This window comes from Apteryx mantelli, chromosome 2 (assembly GCF_036417845.1).
Source record: "Apteryx mantelli isolate bAptMan1 chromosome 2, bAptMan1.hap1, whole genome shotgun sequence".
NCBI lineage: Eukaryota > Metazoa > Chordata > Aves > Apterygiformes > Apterygidae > Apteryx > Apteryx mantelli.
The window spans coordinates 44,533,042-44,558,674 of NC_089979.1; the positions used below are offsets into that span (position 1 = coordinate 44,533,042).

A 25,633-nucleotide genomic window follows, 5' to 3' on the forward strand; every position below is an offset into this window, starting at 1 on the left:
TTTTAAAAAAAAGGTTGCTGGCATTCTAGAATTATATTATTCTATTTGAATTAATTTCACTCTCTAGTTCTGTTATACCAAGAGATGTTAGTTACAAGGGTAGAAGCTGAACCACTAGCATATTTTGTTTCTAAGCCAATCCTTAAAGATGCCTCTTCACCACTTTGATGTGATAAGGAAGTGTTAAATCAAAGTGAATCCTTATTCTGCATCTTGGGACAGAATAGTGCTTAAACCAATTGTTACTATTCCTGGGTGTTTTAGACACTGAACCATGCATCTCTCTCTGCAGATCAGAGAAGATTGTAGCAGTCATCCTGTGCCACCTGCTATCACTTAATTAGTATAATCATCTAATTTCCAGTTGGAAATAATGGCATCATGCACTTTTTAGTAATTGTAACCGTCATAATATATTCCAAATTATGTTACACTAACATTATGTGATTTAGACATTTTAGAGGGGGGATTTGCTTTGCATTTGCACACCAGTCTTTCTGATCTTGACTCCCACCCAGTAGCAAAAGGACCATAACCAGTTTTCTACATTATTATGATCCTAAAGATATCACTAATTCATATTGTAACTCTGCAAATGAGCCTTTGGTAAATGATTTAACCTTTAGTGGACAGAGAAAAGAATGAAAAAATAAAGCAGCAGCTCGTCATATATAAAAAGCACCTAGAGTTCAAAGACTGTGTTTGTTTCTCAACAAAATCTACATTTTTTAAAATAAAGTGTTAGTGATCACATATGCAAGATAGATCTTGCATACATTCTCTTTGGGATTCTCAGTGTAAGGAATAATCTCAGCTGATCCGAAAAGGTCCTAATGTTTAATTATTATATTGCAGGGTTTTTGTTTTTCATTTTTTCTCCCAGAGATTACATCACAGCAAATGTAATAAATAAGGTAATAAATGGGTCAGTTTGGGGCAGCTGCATTTCACTGGCCAGTTCTGGGCTATGAAGCTTTAAAAAAGGGGAGAGAGAGAGAGAGAAAAAAAAAAGAAGAAGAAAGAAACAGGCAGTGAGACTAAGGGACACAGGCAAATGTGAGCCACTGTCAGCGTTAACCCTCCCCCATGCCAAATGATCCTGCCTGCCTACGAGATGCACGGCCACATACGCGTCAGGCAAGGTTATTACCACTCTGCTCTGTAAACATGCCATGCCTCCTGGACATCTTCTATTTTTATTTCATTTTTGTGATATATCTTATATGTAAATCTAGGCTGGCGAGAGTCAGGATACATTCATAGCACTGGGCCAAATTCATTCCAGGTGCAGTTCCAGGTCCATTGACTTCAGTGAAATCACACCTGGCATGAATTTGGTCTATTATTAACTATAGAGATTACATGTCCAGCTTCCTTAGTATACTAAAATACCCCAAATACATATAAATAATGAAGTATGTAATTACAGTTCTGGTTTTAATTTGTGTTCCTAAATGTGCTGATGCTTATGCATATGTTTATAGTTACAGCTATGCTATTGTAGTATATTTTTGTTAAATTCAAATATGTTTGAATTTGTCTCAAAAACAGAAATAAACACTTAGTGTTTACTTTCAGATGTCTCAGTAAGTCTTACAAAATTCATACAGTGGTTGATCTCTTATTTACAATATTAAATGATATTGGCCTTAAATATCTCTCTATATGAGATATATATATATATATATGTATGCACACTTATGAACTTAGACAGGGCATACACTATACTGCCACTTAAGAACATTCTGCAAGCAATGAGCTAAAGTTCTTATTGATTATATGTTAATCAATATACACAAGTTGGTGGTCTTGTTAGAGTCAATATGAGCCAGTAGAACTGTTACCTATCAATTTTATAGAAAGATTTTGTTCATTTATATGATTACTGTTCCAAAAAAGTATCTAACAACTCAGCTGACAGGGATGTGTTCATTACCAAATCCCCAAACTAGGTAGTTTTAAAGGGACTCTTCCTTCCTTAGGAGATGTAAAAAGCATAAGCATGACTTACCTCTGCATACATCTTCTAATTCTGTTCGCTTCCCTTGTCCCGTTTTGTACATTCCTGCATCTTGCAGTACTACACACTGTGAAGACCTAGTAAGCGAGTTAAAGCCTGATGACGCTAACGAATCCCAGCGCAAATGACTGAATCAATAGGAAACCAGCCACTGCTGTTTAAGTGTATCGATAAATGTACCTTTATTTTCTCTTGAATGGATAAGTGTCGCAGTTAAGAGTCCTATGGATCTCTTAATTGAAAGTTAATTTTAAATCAATGAAGAGAGTCATTTAAATATTGATCAGTCCTTTCTACACGAATTGTTAGCTGATTTTTTTTTTTGAAACAACTTTGTTTAAATGCAATCAATAGCCCGCAATCAGTGCATTCCATAAAAAATTGACAGATGTTCCCAAAATGCCTGCTAGGCATAATCTTATCTGTTTACATAAGTAGCATAGAAATTTCAGTCCTTTTCAAATGTACATCTATGGCAGAAATGTGCTTTCCTTAAATACCAAACTGAAGTATTGAAACACATTCCTCCCCTTGTTTTTCATTAAAGTGGTTTAAAATTAAAAAGGAAGATATCTTGGATATCCTTTGATTGTATAAGTAATATTCCTATTGTTTTATTAATGCAGGCAGACTGCAAAAGAAGAATGCCCTTGTTTTCCGCACAGGGAAAAAGATATAAGCATTTATTTGAAGCACATGTACTCTGGAATTTATGTGTCATAATCCATCAGATGTGTTAATATATACAAAATGATATTTAGCTTTTAATTATGTAGACATTTTTGTGTATAGTGTGAGTGTGCATGTTGAATAGTTATCGTTTTTAGCTTTATTTCTTGGATATCATCTCTCTTTCGGTACAGCAGCAAATAGCCAGGCTTCCTTTCATTCCAATTTGACAAAGCATGCAGTTAACTTAAAAGGATACAAATTTCATTTCATGAGATTCGTTGCGATTAACCTAATAAAGTAAACTTAGCTACATGCAGCTTTCAACATTTCAGCAAATCCGACACTCTTCTAACACGGCTTCCTACAGCGCTTAGTGATTTGCCTGTGGTGACCTGCTACAACTTATTTTGTCACACCTAGGTATAAAGTCACACTGGACATTTTGGTACAAGCAATATGAATTGCATTTTTCTCCTGTACCATCTAATTAATTATAAAGCTGCACTTTGATGCATGCAACTCTGAAGTACCAAAGTTGTTCTTTACTATTATTTTCTTTATTTTTCAGCTCTCAAATCTAGTGCCTTTAAAAGTAGATTTGTACTTCTAAGCAGTTAAGCCCTTTTTGTGGTATGAGAGGATCCAATTAATTATAACAAATCAAAAAATTATTTGATATAGTTTTGTCAAAAGTAACATTTTTATTTTAAGTGATGTGACTTAAATATGAAATAAAATTGATTGGCAATCATTTTGACTGATGTCTGACTGAAAAGCAAAGCACTGCCACAATTATATCACCTTCCTGAGTGACAACCCCAAAACAAAGTCTCATAATTAAAACTGTTTATGACAAATAATAATTTAAGGAAGAAAATAATAAACAAGCTTTTTTTTTCCTCTCCAGATTTCTTTTAGGAGTATAGAGGCTGTCCGGCAAAAAAAAAATGTCATGAAGTATAATTTACACTATTTTTGCTATTACTTCAAACAGTTTCTGCTGTTCTGAAAAATCCACTATTTCTTAATCCAGCATTATTGTTCTCCTAGGGCAGCATTTCAAACCCATTTCATTCCATTTTCTGTTAGAAAAGCTCTATTGAAAGGGAAGATTAAAAAGAAATGGCCAGGTATCATTAGCTCATATGCATATGGATGCAGCCTGCGAAGATGCTGTTTCTAGGATCAGCCGTAAGATGTGACTGATAGATCTTATTTGTCTGATAGAGTTGACCAGGGAAATAGAGCTACAGCTGGTTACTTCATTAGGTCCTCTCATTGATTGAACCCTGCTGAAGTGATGCAGCAGGCTCCTGAGATAACTGCTAGTAATAGAACAAAATGAATTCTTATCACAGAGATTGGAAAGGCCATTAACCCTGGCCTCCAATGCTTTTCAGAGGTCACAGACAGGAAGCCAAGCGGTGACTGGGAAAACTATTTTCTGTCTAACTACAGGTCATGTTAGAGGGGATGTGTGACTTTTTTACCCTTCGGCTTCTGTACAGATGAAACTGTTACACCAGCAGATGTTAATAATCAGCTGTAAATAAATATTGGAAGCAGAAGAAGAAAAATGAGAAAGTACAGGAATTTATTTCAATAAATATTTAATAAAAGAGCAATTGTTACTGTGATATTTACTGCCAGTTCTGTTGTAGATTTTTGCCTAATACTTTTCCATATAAATTGAGAAGAGAAATACAGAGAGGCACTTAAAAAAGGAAATTTAATATGGTTTTATATAAAAATACCTTTCCTTCCTTCCTTCAAAGATGAGGATTATAATTGCCTGCTGCCTGCCTGCTTGCCTTATTCAGCAAGCCTATCACCAGTTCATCTGTGAATTAGTGCAGGGCGCTGTTTGCCTTTCACCTGGTTGAGAAGGGTATATATCTAAGTAACAGTCCTATAATTTACATTTAATGCAACCTTTCAATTGACCAAGAGCCCACAACCTAAGCCCCCATCTCACAGCTGAGGACTTTCCCACATTTGTCAAGTCAGTGCCACTCCAGCATCAGCCAGGAGAAATCATCCATTTAAAGCCTGGAGCAGCACATGACAATTTTCCTACCCCCGGTCAGAAATCTAGTCAGAGCCAAGGTAGCTTGCTTTGTTACTTGTTTGACTCTCGCTTTGGGAAGGAGCATCCTTTTATATGTGTGGATTAAGAAAATATAGTGGGATGCATCTTAGAGAATAAAACAGAACACTTTCTCTTTATTAGTGACGTACTAAGGCAATGCAGATATGCGTTGTAGGTTGTTTTTAGCAATATGTTGGTGGCTTCTATCCTTGTGATTGTGATTTAATTTCAATGTCTGTGGTCATGTGGTATTCTCTGCTGGAGCCAATCTTTCACAAGGAGCAAGTTCATTTAAATGTAAATGGGGTCCTGCGGATGGAAAAAACTACCTACTTTGTGTCTTTAGCTACCCACCCAAGCATTTGGTTTGGCCTTCCATGCATAAATAATAACAAGAAGGTATGCTGTCATTGCCTTGCTTGAAACACCAGAAGTGGCTTGGCAACGCAAAAAACCAAAGCACTAAACGGAGACTGGTTTGGATAAACTCACAGTTCAGATCCCCATCCTGATTAAACAGCTTGGAGGAGGGGAAAAAAAAAAGAAAAAAGAGAGAGTTACAGAGTTATTTTGAGGATTTGTGAATTACAGGAACAGATGAAAACCAACTCAAGCTAAGAACATACCACACCTAAAAATACTCTGAAGTAGCAGAAAACTTGTCATTTTGCTAACCTGAATGGATGGCTCTTAATTGTTTGTAGCAGCTTGCAAGAGCTGGGATGAGAATGTGGTATGAGTGGTAATATAATTAACATTAATTTTGCGTAAAAATGTAAACGTACATTTTTCAAAGCAGTTACCTTCCCTTCCACAAAAACATGGAGATATATTTCATAACTCTAAAGTATATGTGTGGATTATTTTTTCAGTGTATTATAAAATAGGCTAAATCACAATAGAACCTTCTTCATTACTGAAGTATGTAAGGAGATATGTACGTCTGCACACAGACATTCTTTTTTTCAGTGTCTTTGTGACATATATACTTGCAAAACACTGAACTCATGCGTTGCCTTATTTTAGAAGTACTCCAGGTGTATTTGAACAGAACTGGAAACATTCACTTACAAATTCCCTTTCTCACCAAGCAAAACCATAAACAGCATTTCATCTGTGTGGATGAACAAATATATTTGCAGAATTACTTCATTAAATGCACACTTTCATTTATCTCATTTACTAAGAATGTTATATTCTGTTGCAGATGTCTCAGTGCATGACACATTGGCCGGGAATCTCGGTGTATGATACCTTTGGTGAAACTTGCTTATGAAACATTCAAATTTCCAGTTAGCTGTGTTATGCACTAGGAACTTTAGCAGAATTCTGACTTCATTCCAGAGTGTGCAACGGAGAACTGGTATTTACTGTTTTCAGAGATTTCTCAAGAATATTTGATAAGCTTTTTTCTTTTTTTATAAAGTAACATTAGTTCAAGATGAGTTAGATTTAAGCAGTACAAGATTTGCTATCCAGAGTAAGAAACAGGATATTAGTGTTTATGTTACTCAGCTGTATTAGGTATAGCTGTAAATCAAATAATTTCATCCTGGCGGCTTCAAAACCTAAAATGGTCATCAGTTGGTCTCTCTTCCTTTATTTCATTGAGCTGGTTAAGTAACAATAACCAAAGCTGTATGTTTAGTTTTCATAAAGATTCCAGTGAAATAAATGCATTATAGATACAAAGTGGCTGAGCTAATGTGTTTTTCTCTCTGACATATTATTCACCATTGGGGGATATGCATGTTGTGCTGTTTTTCATTATTTGGTTACATTCCACACTGACTGATTTTCACAGAACCTCTTAAGTCTTCTAGTTATATTTGCTGACAAGCCCATATTCTTAGAAATTTTTGAAATCAAAAAAATAAAAAAAAGGCTCAAATACTGTCATGACAAATCGGAGACAGAGGTGCTTCCAACCTAATTCTCCAGTCAGAAATCTCAGCAGCACACATAATACCTGAAGAGCAGCCTTATTGGTTACAATGTGGACAACTTTTTTTTAGGATTTGTAAAATTATTTTCCCAAGTGTTTTTGTTTACATCTGTGCTTTGCAAGACTTTCAAAATTATATGAGAGACAAATCCACCTCCTAATTCACTGGTATAAAGGAACTGACTGGAGAAAGATAGTGCAAATGTCAAGCACCTTATGAGAGAGCAAATCCTGGTACTAATCTTTTACAACTGTTGAAGATATTTGAAGGAAGATTTTTTAGAAGTGGCATAGCAATTGTGATATAGAAAATGATCTAAAGATCACAGACTAAGAGCAGATACTGTGTTTTAGGAAAATATGAGGTTTCTTATCTAATGATAAGCTGCGAGGGAGAGAGAGAGAGAATATCTCCATGTTGCTCACATTCAAGGTGAATTAGAGTTAGAAGCGTCTTTCAATAAGGCCTTTAGGAAAAAGCATCTCATAGTTATTTGTGTTAAACTGAATTAATATGGCCCTTTCAAAACAGCAGTATATCATTTCATGGATATAGTGAAAATTATGATCATCCTTAATTTGGTCAAATTTTTTTAGCAGAAAATTTAATGGCATCCCTTTTTGGAGTTGAGTATAAATACACTTAAATATGAACAAACAAAAATTCAGCATTTACTCAAATTGGACAAAGAGAAAGCCTTTGATCACAAAATTGGCAACAGCTTTATTAATATAAATGCTTAATTACAAACAACAAAGAGCATTTGGTACCTAAATTTATAATTGGGAAGACAGCATCTTTCTGTATTGTTAATATTGCTCCCCAAGTCCTGCAGCAAGGCACCTGACCAAGATACCCAAAGGGTAAAAAAAAAACAACAGATCATTCACAGGTGCAGATGCAAAACAATCTGTTTATACAGTCAGCTTGCTAGAGAGGAATAAATTCCACTTTGCTTGCAACCATTTTCAGTTTGGGAGGTAATACACATGAAACTTTTCAAGGTCTAAGTTTTGAAGCATAGAACTATAAATATGGGTGGAAGGGGTAGAATTAATGATATCTGGCACAGGTCAGGAGACAGGGGCCAAGTTCCTAATGGTATATGTGGCTTTCAAGAGGGTGAGCTGGCTTTGGGTTTAAATTGGTGTCTCTGGAAACCAAGAATTAAGTTCAGCAGTTACTCCAACAAACTGACAAAAACACAGGCATTATTGTTGTCCTGTTAAACTTAAGGCATCTCCCCTCATTTTTTCTAGACCCTACAGTAACAAATGAAGCTCTTGGTTTTGTTTTTCTCTGCACTTGTAAGTTTTGATAAATGTTACATATTTTTCTGTTGTCCATGTCCAATTTAATCAATATTACAAATGCTCCCTTGTGGTAGGCGGAACGGTGGCAATAAAGTAAAATTTCCACAGCTTTTACCCATTGGAATTCTCAGAGGGCAAGATTCTTATAAACTTCACTTTGCTTCCTCTGCAATAGATTTAATAGCTCCATTCAGGAAGAAAGTTAGATATGCTTTCTCATTTTCAAAATGTAGATAGTAAACCAAGCTTTATTCTCTTTCCAACTCTCTAAGAACTTTTAACTGAACTATTCTTTTATCATGAATGTTAACAAATGTAAAAGAAAATAAAATTTAAAAAAAGAAAAAAAATGATTCCCTTAGAAACTGGTCTCTGGAATTGCACTGATGTTCCAGTGTTACTCTGAAGTTGAAAATGCAGAAGTTAACTGAGGTAAATTTCATAGATTCCCAAGATTTTTGAACCTGGCATAAGCTTAGGTAAACTTAAGGCTGTTTGAGATACCTTATTCTACACAGAGGAATTGCTAATGTCCACTCTGAATGAACTGGCCACATTGGCTCTATGCCACTGGGCATCCTTTTCATTTTGAAGCTTTCCTTCTAGCCTTTTAAACCAGCTTTTAGGCATCAGTGTGCTGCTGCAGCAACGAAAAACATCCTTATCAAAAACTAAGATCTGGTCTTTGGTCCCGGAGTTCATTATAATAGTTTAGAACTTCTGTTTTGTGCTTCTTGTTTCTTTGGTGTCCTCTATTACAAAGAATTACTGTATTGTCTTCTTCCTTGTACAATGCATCATTTGGGCTCAGCAGTCACTAGCTGAGTTCTACTTCATTCTTCATGACTGATTATTTGTCTTATTAAATTCCCCCCTAACAAAGAAAAGTCTTGAAACACGAATCGAAAGAGATAGAGGAATGTTCATGTGTCTAAGAAGATATACCACCACCTTTAGCCTTTATTTATAATACATTACAGTTTCTGTTGCTATTACGCTCTTTCAGTGAGAAATAAGCAAACAGTAGGAGGAATATCAAATAGAGGGGTTAGGCAAATTAGGATAGATGAAGGAACGATAAAAAAGATTCAACAATGTAAATGAAACAGCAGGGCTCCAAATGATACTGTACAGATATAAAACTGCATGTTGACTCACTGTAACTTAGTAGGCCAAGTGTTTTCATTTTACGTACTATAAAATTTTTGTAGCTGCATTTCTGCTTAAATAAGGGTGGAGACACTTTAAAAGGAAACAAGCTATGTACTGTTTTCATAATCATAGGAGCCCTAAAATAATTATCAAAGTGTTTTTCACATAGTTGATCTATAATTCTTTTAAGGAAAAAAAAAATCATTCCAGTAAAAGATTTTTTGTCCTCATTTTTTCAAAGGTTTCTTTTTTATTATTGTTATTAACCCAATTATCAAATTTCACAACTTTTTCATTTCTCAACTACTTTTTTTCAGTTGCCCGTAGCTGGAGGGAGAACACATGGGTGGAGACACTCAGTAAAAAGGTTTTTACAAGGCTTACAGTTCTTCTGAGATACTGTCAAGTGACTTTAACCTAGAGAAGTTTTTTAGAGGGTGGGTGGTATTTTTTGACAGTCTGTAATACTGTCAACTCCATAGCTCAAAAGTCAAGAGACTGAGGTACAATTCCTGAGATTTAATGAACAGTCAAATCTGAATTATCTGTGGAAAGATTACATGGGCTGTGGTTCAGGCAGAGCCCATCTGCTGCCCATGCCGCTGGCTGCAGCCCGTTGCTGCAGCGCATGTGCCACAAAACAAGGACTGCTCCTGCTGGGCCTTCTGCTCACTGCCAGCTAATGCTCTTCCTTCATTCCATACATAGCTATTTGCAACTAAGAAAGAAAAAAAAAGTACTAAATGTGTTCTTATAGTGTAATTTACATATGGTTTTGCTTTATTTGAGTAACCCCACCCCTGTACTACCCTGGATAATTGAGAGTTGACTAGAATAAATTTGGGGTTGGGTTTGAGGCCTTCTTTTTGCTTAAGTCTTCAGAAATAGCAGTCTTCATTTTTATTTCAGAACTATGGCATTATTTTGCTTTATTTTAAAGTGAAAGTTCACATTCTTGCATAACTCCAGAAGCTGCGACTGTGAGTAATTCAGTACCTATCGTGAGACTTTCAGTGAAACTTCTGAAAGCTTGCCACTCTTCACACATTTCTGTGACGAGATATCCTCAGTGCTGCCCGCAGTAATGCACATCTATAACTTCACTCACAGAAGTACCCTCATTGACTTTGATGGTTATAGGCTAAGCATCAGGTCTTGGCTTCCAGTAGAGTGCCGTTCTTTGGCCTTGAGTGAATGAATGATATGAGGAAGACTGAAAACTAAGCTTTCCATGAAAACTTTCTATTCTGAATGAAGAAATACATGAAATCAGTCTTTGTGAGAGTCTGATCTGCAACTGTTTCTGGAAGCAGTTCACAGAAAACTTCTGTACCTATGTGCTGTCTTTGAAGTATTTAACAATTTTATTTTTACCTTGAGATTTTTTTTTTCCTGTTAGGAACTGGGGTTAGAGTTCAAGCTTAGTTATGCTGAGTTTATAGTAGTCTCAAGTGATATTTCTTATATGATTTCCAAAGAGTAACTGGCAAGGAAGAAGTCCTAATTGAATCAGACTCCATTTTCAGCTTGTTTCTCTTAAAAGCATGATAGCTGGTATTTCAGAAAGAGCTGAAATACATCCTAGGCCCCCAAATAAATACCTTCAGACCAGTCCTGTTTCTGCTTTTCTTTTTTTTTCTTTCCTTTTTTTTTTCTTTTGGAATGCAGCATATCTGGGTCTTTCATAGCTCATAAAATGCTATTGTGATATTATTTTCATTCTACTTTTTAAATTGACTTAAAATGTCTCAGTTTAATAAAGGTAGAGATGATTTTTGTTACACTGATATCTGAGTTTTCTTGTCCCAGAGATGCATAATTAGCAACCCCAAAATGGGTTTCCTTAATTTCATGACTCCTGAAATACAGATGTTCAGCTTAGTTCCTCCTTTCATATTGAAGGGTCTGACTTCCCAGTTTAGGAGCAAGTAAGAAATTGCATACTTCTGATTCCTTGTGTGCACAGTTTCTTTTGAAGGTAACTTATGCATTGGCTCATACCTTTCTCTATATATGAACAACAGGAAATATTTTAACCTTTTTACGAAGTTCAGCTTTGTATCAACTTTGTGAGGTGGTATCCAAAACCAGCATACCATACCTTTATACCATACCTTTATAAATCTTTGGAAGTGGCACAATCCACGCAATCCCTTTGACCTTAGATGCCAGGCTGACATCTCCTGAAGATATAGATGTAAATAGGCCTTTTTAGCCATCAGCTAAAAGACGGTATTTGTCAGTCTGACAAATTGTATGTTGCACATGATGGAATGAGTGAGGAATGTTACCTCACTGCCACGTGCAGTCTAAAATAGATACGAACGCAGAACAACCTTGGATGAAAACTCTCTTCCTATCTCATGCTCTTTTGAGAATATAACCAGTATGTTTATCTGCGCTGCTGCTGGTACTGAGTATACCAAGTATGCTGGGCTAACCAGACGTAGGAGCATTCACAAAGCATCTGGATGAATGAAAAGGACGTGTTGATGGCTAATCGTTGTTCATATAGGGTGCCCCATTTCATCTCTTCCACAAATTTTGTGGAGAGCGCTGATGGCACACCTCTCAGGCCTCCAACCTGTGAATGTAGGACACAGCTTATTGCAAGTATGACAGACAACCAAAATCTTGAATCTGGTTTCTGTTGCGAGTTGAACCACAGCACTGCTTCTTATCTGTAGAACACATTTTAAAAGCTTTTTCATCAGTGGAAAGTGAATAAATCTGTTGTAGAAATGGGAAAGAAAGGTGATCTCTGCCAGCACTTCTTTAGGGGTACTAAAGGGAGTTTATTTTGAAGAAGGGGAGTTTAGACAGCAAAAAGTGGTGCCTGCTGTGACTACTTCATCTTGCATCGTCACACAGTTAGCTGAATTGCTTGTCCCATCTTTCATTTGTGATCCTTAGAAATATCACCCAGATCAGCAAATCTGACTGACTAGACAGAGCAGCAACATAAAATTAGCTAACTAGTACTGGGTCTAAAAATAACTTGGTTAATTTTTACATAATTTAAAAAAAAAGATTTATACAAGATTTATTTATTTTTTAAAGATAAATTAAGCTTTTTTCCCCATAACTTGAAAGGAACTCAACATTACATGCTCAGACTCTGTAGGAGACTAAAAATAGAATTCTTTAAAAATGCATGGATTAAATATACAGTAAGCAGCAGAATTTTATTTTTTTATGAAGGTGCCTAAATTAATCTTGCTCTTATAATAAGCAACTTCATAGGGTTTTAGGTTTTTTTTCCCCCCCTGCTTTAGGAAGTTATTGCTGCTTGCTTCACATCATGTTCCACCTTTCAAGTGAAATACTACTATAAACTAGTGGCTATTATAATCCCCAGACCTCAAAGCCTGGCACACATGGTTCTGCAAACACATGATTGAAATGAGAAGGACTTTGCCAATGTATTTGTAGGTCAGTGTGTATGGAGGAAATATGTTTTATGAGGACTATAAATCTGATTAAAGGCCAGGTGTTGACCATCTATTTTGCATTGATAAAAATCCTCTGTGCCTATTGTATAGATTTTTGCTAATTTCTATGAGACTATGTAGATTTTTGAAATTTCTCAGCTTTCAATCTGTAAGTACTGAGACAACACTCGGCACTTTTGAAAATCAAACCTTGTATTACTTAAGCCTATTTTTCTGTAGTACGACCTCTGAAAATGTGAACTTTTGTGAATAGCCTTACTCAGGCAAAGCCAATCCATGTCAATACTTTACAAAGTCCATTTAAATTTTTTTCATTCTTCAGCTTAGTGATTACTGTGAAGCTAACTTGTGGCGAGATGACCAAAAATCTTGTTTCAAAAAGCAAACACTGTTACAAATATGGCACATCTTCTCAGCTGTAATTCTGTCTCAACTTTACTTTTTTCCTTCCATTATAAGTGAAGCTACAGTATTTTTTTATGATTACAATATGTATGAATTGACTAGTAAATGTATGAATGTGCTGTTTACAAACTTGACATTATAACTATTAAATTTCACTAATAGACACAGATATTTGCCTGAATATAGAATAAAAATAAGACCCTGTATACTCACTCTAATACTTACTAACTACAGTTACTGGCTACTCCTAAATTCCTAAATCCTATTCATAATTCCTGGTCCTAAATCAGATGAGCCTGGGTCTAATTTGGTAAAGTGCATCAGCAAAATGTTACACTTCTACAAGAGGCTTCATTCACACCCCTTCTGTGAACGTCAGTCTGATTTGCACAGAAAATTCCCTGTGCATTGCCTTACAGTCTACTCTTCTGCATTTCATAGCTTTATATGGCACAGATTTTGTTCAGATAATGACATCTATAAAAAAAAATATTGCTTACTGATCTTACACGCTTGAACGAGAAAAAGGGGAAAATCATATATCAATATAGTAGAGCAAGTTTGCTTCTGCCTATCAAAGAAGCCACTGTCATAATCAGGAAGGACTAATATGCGTTGTACTACCTTATTTCAGCATCCTGTGTGTATACATGAAGATATGGTCTTTGATTACATGGTCACATAACATTTTCCCCTTACCTTTCTGAGTTTAAAGAATGGAGCTGCGTGGGGGATAGGGATGAATCTGTGCTGTGCAGTGAAGGCAGAAACTGTCTTTAGAGCCTTACCTTGTATGCTGAGAAATTCAGAAAGTGTATAGTGAAGGAGGCTTGGGGTGCCAGGAAGAGAAATGATGTGGTATATTTAAGACAACTGAAGAAATTGCTTCCATATCTGCCTCTGCTGGAGAGTTCCTATTTTATCCTAAGCAAGTCACCCTACCCAGACTTTTCACAGGAGTTCACTGACTGTGTGGCCTTCATTTTCTGAGTGCTTGATTTGAGGCTGTAGTATAGTGTTAAATAAGTGCTGAACACACAGAGCTGCAAATGAAAGCAATCAGTGCTGTGCTTTGAGCATATAAAGTGCTATATATTGCTATGTACTTTGAAAAAATTGGGTCCCATCTGTATCAAACTGGGTTCTCCAAGTTAGTAGATTTTTTTTTAACCTCAATTTCTTTATACCTCTCCTTTCTGAAATGGCAGAATTTCCCACTCATCTTTTAGGGATATAATGAAGATATATTCATTAATGTTTGTGCAGCAATAAAAAGTCAATAATGAAATGAATAATTTGATTTTCAGAATGGGTTGAAGAGATGTAGTAAATAAAAAATGTGGCCACATGTTAAATAGTGAGAGGAAAACAAAACCTGAATAGCTGCTCACTGAATAAATATCATTGGTTTTGTGCAGTGTATAAGGAAAGAGTCTTTGCCACAAGACAGCGCTTGATCAGGAATTAAAGACTATATCATAAATGAAGTGCCTTGATGCATTTCCTAAAATATTAGAGTATTTGACTTCTACATTCTTATTAATGGTTCTTTAAAAATGGTTTTATGCATATATAATCCTCTAGTTACTTTTTGAAGACTTACTTACACTGGAAAAATTTGTTATTGGATAGTACTATATTGAAACTCATGTGAAATATCAGCAGATTTGCTATACAAACCCCCTTTACTTGAGCTACTGAACCAACTGAGAGTAGCAGAAGCTTTTTTGTCCATATTGTGGACAAGCACTGGTGAAGGATAGTGCATTAAGCCAGGAGAAGAATGATGAGGCTGAAAAATCAGGGATTTAATTTCGGATCAGGAGGGAACACCAACTCTTACTCACATTAATTTCCAGTATCTTTGCCTAGTAATCATTATCTCCAGCTACCATTTTCTCTCCACTTCTCTCCTCCCACTCTCTTTATACATGCTTTTTCCCACCCCAGCAGTGTTCACTGTTTTTCTTGAGTCTGCTTCCCCCGCTCATTCTTCAGACTATCCCTCCTATACTTCCACTCTGCTCTCAGGTCCCTGGCCTCTCATCCATGCTTCCTATCCTCGCCGGCTGCCAACTTTAATATCCCTGCACAAGCTTCTCAGTGTGTCTTAACGTCCTTGCCTCATTTGCTTAGTAGATTCCAGAGGTCTCCTGCACCTTTGGTTCCAGACAGCTCTATCTCCTTAATGCCAGTTTGGTACACCCCACTGATTCCAGTCCTAGCCTCCTGCCTTCTACCTACATTTTATGTGATACTAATTCCCACCTCAGATCCTCCCCCATCTCCTAGCATTTCACTGTTTCTCTTCCTTGGACCTCCCTGTGCTTACTCCTCCCCAGTTCTTCCTCTGATCCCCCCAAATCTCACTTCCATACTTCCTTCATTCCTGCCAAACTGATAGCGTGGGGGGAACATGCTGCTCCAGCTGTCCTACAGCAATCAGTTCCCAGTGCTCTCCACAACAGCACAGCAGCAAAAGAAAACTAGTAAGAAAGGAAAGTTAGGTTTCACCGTTATAGGGATGCTACCTGTGCAGTCTGGTCATGCAGGGGAAGATTGGCATTTTAGAAGGACTGTTTAAATTTCAGTTCTTTTGTGAGGATGGCATGCACATTGTTCAGTACATGTAAGAACTGGGTGAAGAGGTATGCAGTGGCTCTGTAGGATGTGACTGAATATGCACTTTGGCGAGCTCTCACTGCTGTGGGAAGTGTGAGTGTTTTCAGTGATTATAGAATCCTAGGAGAATTTCAGCCCTTTAATACAAGAGGCTTTCATGAGCATGGATAAGCAGGATTTTTCAAAGGTATGTTGCTTGGCTGAATTTGGGCACATTTTCACAAGATGGTGTATGCCAGACTGAAACATCATCCTGCTTGCTGAATTTTGGGTCCTAGTTTAAAATCACTGGAACAGTAAAGATTTCCAAAATATAAAAAAATATATCTATTTGTCCTGTTCCTATTCTCAGAAGTAGCTGAATCATATTTGCTGAAATTTTCAAAAAAATGTATGTGATATCCAACCTGCAGCAGAGACTCCGCACAGCAGATTTCAACCAAAACAGTTAAAGTTTTCCAAAGTTATAAGCAAATGAGTTAAAGTTTACCAAAGTTATAAGCCAATGAAAGGACAGCTGAATGGTGGGAAGTGTACGTTAACTTTCCAAATGTGTGTTTGAAGTTGTCAACTTGTTTGCATCTATTAAGAATAATTTTTAAGTTCAGGTCTCTCAGAGAAGCTTTCTCTAAAATACTTTCAGTGCTATCAACAGAACTACCTCACAAGGCATTTCAGGGTCCTAGCTAAATTGACAGTGTCAATTTGTGTTCATTAGCTGCTTGTGAACAGGGGGGTCTACAGGCCTTTGCTTCAGCAGAAATGGAATTATACTGCTGACAATGAAAATTAAGGTGGAGGGTTGTTATTTATACTATACCTGGGAAAAAAAGAGCATTCCAAGGAGACAGTCTGACTTTCATCATGTAGCAAAGGTAAAAGTAGTGCAATATATTGAACAGTGGGCAATAAGAAACTTAAAGTAAGAGAAGAGGAAGTGAAAGAGAGAAGAAAACATCTAGTATGTGCACTGGTTTAGTAAAAAATAAATAAATACAAATGAGGTCACCATGCTATTCCATTGCAATGATACAAGAAGCTTTAAAACAAAACTGGGTGAACAGAAATGCTTGCCTTGGCACTGGGAGTCCTAGAAATAACTGGCATTTTTAAATTCAGGGAATCTGAATGTGTAGGCAATCTACTCTGTTTCAGTATTTATGAATCACCCGTCATTGTACTATATGAGAATTAATTGATATTGCCCATTTTCAGAGCGTGCCATGTGAGTGTCTCTGACAGATTCAGCTGTGGACTGAAGTTTCAAGTCTCTGAATAATCAATAGTATAGTATAATTCCTGGCAGTAAACTATGCAGCAAGAAAAGATTAGATTTAGGTGTTGAAGTACAGCACTACATGATGAGGACAGAATTGTAGCATCTTTTGGCTGTGAATCCCAAACACACAAATGCTATGATGGGAATCAAGAACATGCCACAATACTGAATAATGTCTGAATTATGACCCAAAATTTTGAAGGTTATCCACATTATCCAGATTGGGACTAGGAGGTAAGAAGGGAGGGAGACAGAAGGAGATGAGAGACAGCAGGGAGTCAGCAAGGTATTGCCCAGTTTTTACAGGAGACTTTTGGATGATTTGTGGTGGTAGTCTTGGTGAAGATTCTTACACATCACTTAACCATTGCAACTTGGTTTGGAGGGGACAATAAAAGCACTTGTATTGTCTTTCCCCACCCCACAAAAAATACAAAGACATTTGGTGCATTTGTATGTTAAAGAAGCCAAAATTTTGAATTCTTAAGATTTCAGTGATATCTGCAAAAAACAAGTTTGTAAAAAATCCATGGACTGCTATATATGCCATAGAATATTTGTCAAGCAATTCGAGGGGGGGAAAAAAACAACTCTGCAAAGTTTATTAAAAAAAATCAGAAAAATAGAAAAAGTAGCTATATTCAGGAAAATTTTTATTCACTGCAAATAGACCACCCACTTCTGCTTGTGACACTTAGTATCAGGAAGAGAGAATATTAAAACTGGAGGGATGTGGTTTAGCTACATGACAAGGTATAGTACAAGAATCTGTTCATGTCAGAAAAAAAGTATCCTTAAAAATAGAAACACAGCTGAAGTAGTGTTAATAAAACTGAACATGGGTGTTGGCTAAGAGGAATAAATTCATGAAGGTACATAGCTCAATAGGAATTTTTAAAGTACCTCAGAAGTAGAAAGCCTGCAGAAGAGTGTTTAGAGTTGCTAGGTCACCAGAGAGTAAAGAGTCAATCCAAAATGATCAGGAGATGTCAAAGAAAATAAATTATTTTACTCTAGTACTCTCAAAAGACAAAGGAGAAATACATGCACTAACAGAATTCTTTACAGATAATTTCAGAGACATGCTGTTAGTGAGCCAAAAAGAGGTGAATAATTCAGAAAGAAAATTTGGAAGGTGAATGAGAAGGATTTCAGAGAGGAACCAAAAACGGAGTTGCTAATAAAATATTTCATTTAAATGACATTTTAAATAAGCTGTTAATTAACATTGTGGACTTCTTTGTAAATATACTCTAAAGGAGTATTCTGGAAACTATGAAAGCGAGTGCTGCTTTCATCACTCATATGAGGTATTGGAAACTTCAGCTCAAGCAGGAGGTAGCAAAAACTACAAGAAATCAGGGACAGTAAAAGCATTTCTATGTGAAGAGATATTGAAAACACAGATTGAGCAACAATACAGAATAGTAAGACAAGGCTGAACAAGAAGTGTACAAAAAGTTGAATGATGCTGTGAAGATCCAGTATTTCTCTCTCCTCCCCGGCTAGGAATGAGCACCCAATAAACTGGTGAAGGTCATGAGGAGACTTTCATCAACTTTCTGAGGCTCTTAGGCTCAGTTTCAACCACCTAACTTCTAGCATTTAACTGCAGTGCCAAGGTGAAAGTCTCTTCATCCTAAACACTAAACTTCGCTTTAAAATCGTGCTATAGTCAGGGAGGAATTAGACATCTCTACAGGTTGATTCAGCCTACCTAAAATGTGAGCTGGCCCCTGGAAGTACCTCTCTCTCTCTGTTTACTAGGGATGAAACTTAGAGTAGTGCCTAAAATTAGGCAGGGTGAATCCATACCAGTGCTTTGTACAAGAATTAACAATGAGGTTTAATTTTATGTTCTAAGTAACCTTGATGGAAGCGTGTTAGTCTTCATGTCAGACAGTGCTAATGTTCTCCATAACCTCTGCTGATGGGAGAAACAGCAGTGTCTATGAACCATAATGGCAGCCAAAAGAAAAGTACTGATGAGTTGGAAAAGTTAGACTATTCTCAATATAGATTCATGCTTCAATGCCTTTCTTGAGGTGGCCAAGTAAGAAAAGTATCCCTTTTTGCATAATAAATGATTAACTGTACATCTCCAATCACATCTGGAAAACATTGCTGAGCTTCATTCTGAATAGCTGACATTCTCTGTTAATGGTTTTGTCAGCATATGCTCCTTTTGCCTCTTGCAAAATATTTGATAAAATATTAACATAAAAATAAATAAGAAAAAGACGGAACAGATTTTCCAATTTTCTGATAAAGTAGTATGGCTCAGCATTAGCTTACCAGCATTTTTTTCCATTTTCACAGTAAAACACTTCTTTTTCCAATTTACTCTGAGAAGATGGGAGGGAGACTAGAAAGCAGTCAATCCCAGCCAGCAACAAGAGAAAGGGAGAGTGTACGCAGCAGCCAGACTCAGGACACTCCACCCCTCTAAACTTCTGGGGAGAACATTCCCTTTGCTTCTCAAACAGCTGGAAGTGGACTGTGGTTATATTAAAAAAAAAAAAGTAGAAAAAAATAGATTAGAAAATAATAAAAAAGTGCTGGGCTGATTAGCTGGTGATAGTGGTTCTTTTCTACCTTCTGGAAGCTAAGGAACAAGAAGAAGTAAGAGTAGATGAGAGCTTTCTCTTTCTGGCAGCCAGAAGAGTGAGGCTGAGTGTGGCAAGTGGGGAATACGGGCTGCTGGGTGGGGTGGATGGATAAAGTGGGTGTGATTTGTGACACCCCTTGGTAGGGAGCCACCTCCCTGTTCAGCCAGCATCGCAGTCAGTCTTCTCTGACACGCTCCTATGTTTCAGCAAGAAGAAAATAAGCACGAGATCACTATAAAAATTCCAATGATGCACCACAAAACAAAATGGTAGAATTTGATACTAACTGCCTGTTAGCACTTTCTGGTCAATATGACCATAATCACTTAATTATAGACTTGTTTGTGGGAAGTTTAGCCTTCTAATAGCTATAGTTTTAAATATATCACAGTGATTAGAAACAGTTATTAACGGGTTGGTGCCGTTATTCCCCTTTGAGTCCCCAAATGAGAAATTAGAAATCCTATTTGAAGATGAAATATGACCACTAGAGGATGCAGTCCAGATCCTGAATGAGTGCAGCATCCTGTTCCTAATGTGTGCTCTGCTGGACCAGCCAGAAAATCTAACAAATATTTTCTGGAATATTTGTGTGAATAAATTGCAGTCCAGAAGCCAGAGAGAAGCTATATCAACTAAGTAGTGTAACTAGGATAATCTAGAAGTATATCCACAAGCCTTTCTTTTGATTAATTTTTTCTTCTCTCACATATTCTGTGAGTTTTTCTTCTTCATTTTCTTTTGTTAGTTGTTCTTCCTGTTCCTACATTATCTGCCATCTGTCCGTCTCTCCAATCCAGCCTTCCTTTATCTTTTGCTATTGGTTGCCTTTTCATCCTCACAGCTGATCTCATTAAGCCATTCATTCTTCCAGCTGAACCTGGTATATACCTGTACTGAACATTTATGGGTACCTTTGATTCAGCTGTTTACTGAACATATTGAATAACAAGCCCCAATTATTTTTTAAAATCTCTCTCTCATTTCCTGTTTATTTACTTACTATTTTAGTCAATTGATTTATTCTTTCCCCATCCATCCGGCCCTCAGCCACAAACACTTGCTTAATCTTGCTCTCTCTTTCATAACCACAATTACTCACCCACAGCTAGTAGATCATCCTTGCTTAGGAAATTGGAAGGGGCAAAAGGGATACCTATATATATATATATATATATATGTAATCTTCAGGACTAAAACAGGAACTACTGGCAGTTGATTGATATATCAGTGATGTAAAAAAAAAAAAATCCTTGAAAATATGTTCTTAAGGTAGACTTGGAGACAGGCTCTCTATGCTGCTCATCAATAGGGAAACTTCTCTGGTAAAACAGAGGAAAATGTGACTGATATGCCTCCTTCGTTATCTCCATGCCTTTAGATTAAAGGAGAGAAGATTGTTTCAACTTTGCCATGTCTTGTTTTAACTGTTATTTTATTCTGAAAAAGAGTATTTGTTTCTCTGTCCCATCCCTTGGCTATGGTGGATGCATTTGTTCCTTTATTTGCATCTCAGCAAGTCAGGCTTTTCTAATCTCCATATGAATATTCATCTAGTTTTGCTGCTATGTATATGTGCCATTTGTCTGGCTGAGGCCTAGACTTTGCAATTGAAATCCTCAGGCAACTTGACTTCATTGGACTGAGAAAGGTTATTAGGGTCTTCCTTCATAAAACTGTTATTGAATTGGGCCCCAAGAGTGTAGATTAACATATTAAAGTATATGACATAGAATATATAATATGCAGTATCACCCGATTAACATTACTTCTGAAGTTTAACTTTTCCACTTTCCCTTGTTTTACAGTTTCAGTGCAGTTAACCTCATTTTTGTGTTTAATTCTAAGTCAGTTGTGAGGAAAAAAGTTGATAATGGCTAAACTCAAGAGAGCCAACATCAAAAGAAGTTTTCAACATTTAGACAAAATAAAACCAGGTGTGAATAAAATATCATATTGTAATAGTAAGTGTTATTAAAGCCATTAAAGTATGTTTGAATCTGGTGTTCTATTCATTTTCAAAGCTGCCATTTGTAAATGTATATAGGCAGGACTCTTGTAAATTTAAAACAGAGCATTAGGACTTGTTCTGGAATCTGCAGCACCATCATATCGTATTTTGTTGATTTTGTGTCTTTGAGCAGGAGCTATCACATTTTTATAACTGAATAGTATCCTTGCTGGTTAGCATACTAAGAACAAAAAAGTCACTAAAAAGAGACATGAGTAGTAACTTTGCACTATCTTTGATAGCACGCTTCATTAGATAGCCTTGATATTTATTCTAACGAATGGTCTTAAGGATTTTTTTTGCAAATTTACTAACTGTCTTTAAGTTAGGGCTGTTGCATTTCCACCCTGTCCCCTTTGAGAAATGTGGCGACAGCGTGAATCTTAGTAAGGCTTTCTGTAATTTTGAAGGAAAATATGAGAAGTTGTATTATCATTTTTTGTCTACGAAATTTATTTCTGAAGTGAATGCCATACATATTTCTGAAATGAATGCCAAATGTATTTTCTAGAAGTGAGCGCCATTGAAAGCCAAGGCAAGCAATTTATACTGTGCATAATAATGATATTAATTTTTATGGTGTGTATAAGTTACATTTTGATTAGTTTTTTGCATGATTAAAAATTTGCAAAGCCTTTATGGCCCCCAGGAGCCTACCTGTAATAAACAGCTCTCACCTTCCAAACCATAAAACAGGGCTGCAGTACTTGAACATTAGAGCTAATTGCCTTGCTACATCAAAGGGAGCACCACAAGACGGAGAAAAATCGCAGAAGCGGGGTGGGGAGCGGGGGGCAGCTTCACCTCGAAAGGTTACGTGTTTGTGGCTTGGTGGAGCCCTGTAAAGTTATGGCCTCAGAACTGCTGTTTGCGATTAAGTTGATGGGGAAAGTCTATCCCGCAATCTCTGCCTGCTGCTGACACAGAGTCTTTGTTCACATTCAGATTTCTCAAACTGTTGCCAGGGTCAGGCAGAGGTCAGACACCACGATGATGTATAGGAGAACATGTCTGGGAATTTCTCTCACACTTAAAACAAATACCAGAAAAACAGGAGAGCACCCTGCAAAAATTGTCTGATGAGACCCAGATGATACTGTAGCTTTTCTTTTAGTACCTTCATAATTTTCTTTCTCTTTTCCTGACACACACACAATGTTTTATTAATGTGTGCCACGATAGCCCTTACAATTTTATGTCCCCTCAAGATAAGGACACTCAGTAGCACTTTGACACTTCATTTTCCAGCCCAGGGGGATTGGGCCAGTAAATCTAGTAAAAGAAGCGATGCATCCGTTCCCAAGGATGAGCCGAAAAGGAATTGCCACGGGCTGCATCCGGCCACGGGGCCTGACACTGGATATGAGCCTCATGTGTGCGCGCCTGGCATTAACACAGCCCAATCCTGCCACGATCACAGGCTCGCAGCATCCCAAACTGTGCTCCCCTGCCACCCTCACAAATACTGCCACACTTCCCGCTGGGCCTAAGATGCCTCCCATGTTTTGGAGGGGGCAGGGGGCCGTGGAAACAGCACCACGTGTTTTCCGCTTCAATGGCATTTTATACACATATATATACACACATACATATATATGTAATTATTTTTAAAAGAGGGGACCAGCTTTCTCCCTGTGTTATGCAAAAACTGGGACAGGGAAGTTCGCTCGGAGCCTATCATTTTAGGGTGTGAATGCAAAGTTCATTGATCTGCGGTTGGGGAGTTCTTCTGGTTTGCTTTGGTTCGGTTTGGTCTTCAAAATTGCAGCTGTATTTTTTTTTTTCTTTCCCAATTTACAAAAGGCTTTGCAGAGAGTTGAGAATCGGATAGGTTTGCCACATCGATCGGAGGGTTCTTTGCCCAGGCATACAGTTTCGGCGCACGGCTGGCAAGCAAGGCACTAAGTAGCAATTTTTTTGTGCTCAGCTGCTACATATGACAGAGGATATTTCATTCGGCTGTCAGAATGTTATTAATAAAACATGGGGTGCGAAGAGGGCCACTATTTCCCCTTTCAATCACTATAGCATTTACAATGAAAATTTTATGCAGTGTGTAATTTTCAGTTAATGCTTGACACTTAAAATGTCGCTAGTTGCATTTTGTATGGTTCCTGAAGGGTTAATTGTATCATGTTCCCTGCATAAAAGCTCTGCTTATCAAAAGTGACTAGAAGAGTGTATGCAAATGTGTGTCTGTGACCTTTTGCCTTTCCAGGGTTAATTTATATGGTCATTAAAGATTTTATGAAATTGAGCAGCCTGGTGCTTCGAATCCCATTTTACCTTCACCTCCTAATTTATATAATTCCTACCTGAACTGGGAAATATGATTTTTATTTTTTGTGCTGCAATGAAAACAGCGTGTTGTGCTGTAGGGAGTTGCAAGTCTGGTTATCTGGCATTACTCAGATTGCTAAAAATTCATTAAAATGTGACATCAGCACAGTGAGAGACAAATGATCACAGGATGAAAAGGAACAGTGGGCCTTTCACGGATTAGTGCTACACAGCCCCAGCATAGAAGCTAACTGCATAAACAGATTAATCCACCAGTAGCAGCATAGCTAAGATTTACAGAATAATTAAATAGGGTTGAGTTACTGTGAAGACTTCCATGTAATCTAGCTGGTGTGAACACGTAAGTGAGGTGCAGGTAATGCTGCTTCCTTAGAAGGCATATACCAAGTTGTATCATTTATCCTGAATAGCTCCCCCTGGAGACAGAATTTGAGACTTCTCTAGCAAAGCCAGAGGGTTATATTTAATACTGTACCTAATACCTAATACTTACTTACTGCAATTAGCAGGATACTGCTACACTAATAGGATTTATACTTGAATTCCTTTTTTTCTTCTTTTTTTTTGGCTCTAAGATGCATTTTTACATGTGCTTGCTTTTGTTCAAGTCTGTATGGTGTGCGTGTGTGTGTGTGTGCATGTGTATTTCAACACAAATCACTTCTGGCCAAAGAATATGAAATGACAAGCTTTAAATCTGTCACAGTGGTGAAAGGTGGATCTTCTGATAACGACATGTTTAGAATTTCTGAGTAGATTTTGAAATATTGCAAGTTATTCGTAATTAATGTCCAATCTCTTTAAAGTGCTGTTCTTTCCCTCTTCCTTTTCTTCCCCTCCCCCATTTTGAACACCCTCTCTTAGGGCTGTTCTTATTAAAGTAAAATTTTAAATTGCTGTTAAACAGTGACTAAGTTAGATCTTTTCTGTGCTTATCCACAGAAGAACAAGGTGAAGATACAGAAGGGTCTGCTAAAAGTACATCAGTGGCTGTTGCTGATGATAAAGACTCAAGTGAAAGAGACAATAGTGAAGTCAAAAAATCTAGTAAAGACTCTGGTAAGATGCTAGAATTTTGTCTTTATTCTTTTTTTAACTTATTAAATGCTCTTTCATTTTAAATTGTCTGGACATTCCCACTACTATTCATTGCATGTGCATTTTGCATGTGATTTCTATCAGTAGCCTCCCATTGACCTATTTTTAATCATAACCATCTGACAGGATAGATGCGGATAAGTTGAAGAATATTACAGGACGACCAGTGAGATTATTTTTTAATCAAATCAGTTTGTGTGCTTGTAATTTTTTAAGCGCCTTTCATTAATCTTAGCTGTACTTGTGATTCCTCTGATGGCATATTAATTTTTCATAAGCATAGGATTAGGTACCACTTGAATTTTTTTTCTTCAATCAAGTTTTGCCCCCCTTGTAACCCAAAGAATGTGGATTTTTTTGTTATTATTATTTTTTGCTCTTGCTCTCTGATCAGTTACTTTCAAGAATCTGGCCTCTTCCTGAGCGTTTATTTGAGGCATTTTGAAAAAAATACACAAAATCCAGTGAAAAAGTTTACAAATGATTCAGCCTAAGAAAGAGGAAATATCATTGAAAACGGATTATGGGTTGGGTAATTCTGAGCTCCTGGAATAGACAAAGCCCAGTAATGAAAGCTACTGTCTTTGAAAACAAAACCCCTATGTCATGACATTTACTTGTGCACAAACAAACCTAGGGCCAGCATCTGGTGCAGATACCCAAG

At 37.0% G+C, this 25,633-nt stretch overlaps 1 protein-coding gene across 1 annotated transcript in view; it reads left to right on the top strand.

Annotated features, from left to right (window-relative positions):
- The window catches only part of ZFHX4 (zinc finger homeobox 4), a 150,720-nt gene that overhangs the window by 100,058 nt on the left and 25,029 nt on the right, over positions 1 to 25,633 (top strand). Inside the window, exon 5 of the mRNA XM_067290568.1 lies at positions 24,814 to 24,930. Within this exon, the coding sequence (XP_067146669.1) occupies positions 24,814 to 24,930 (117 nt within the window). The remainder of the gene's footprint in view (positions 1 to 24,813; positions 24,931 to 25,633) is intronic.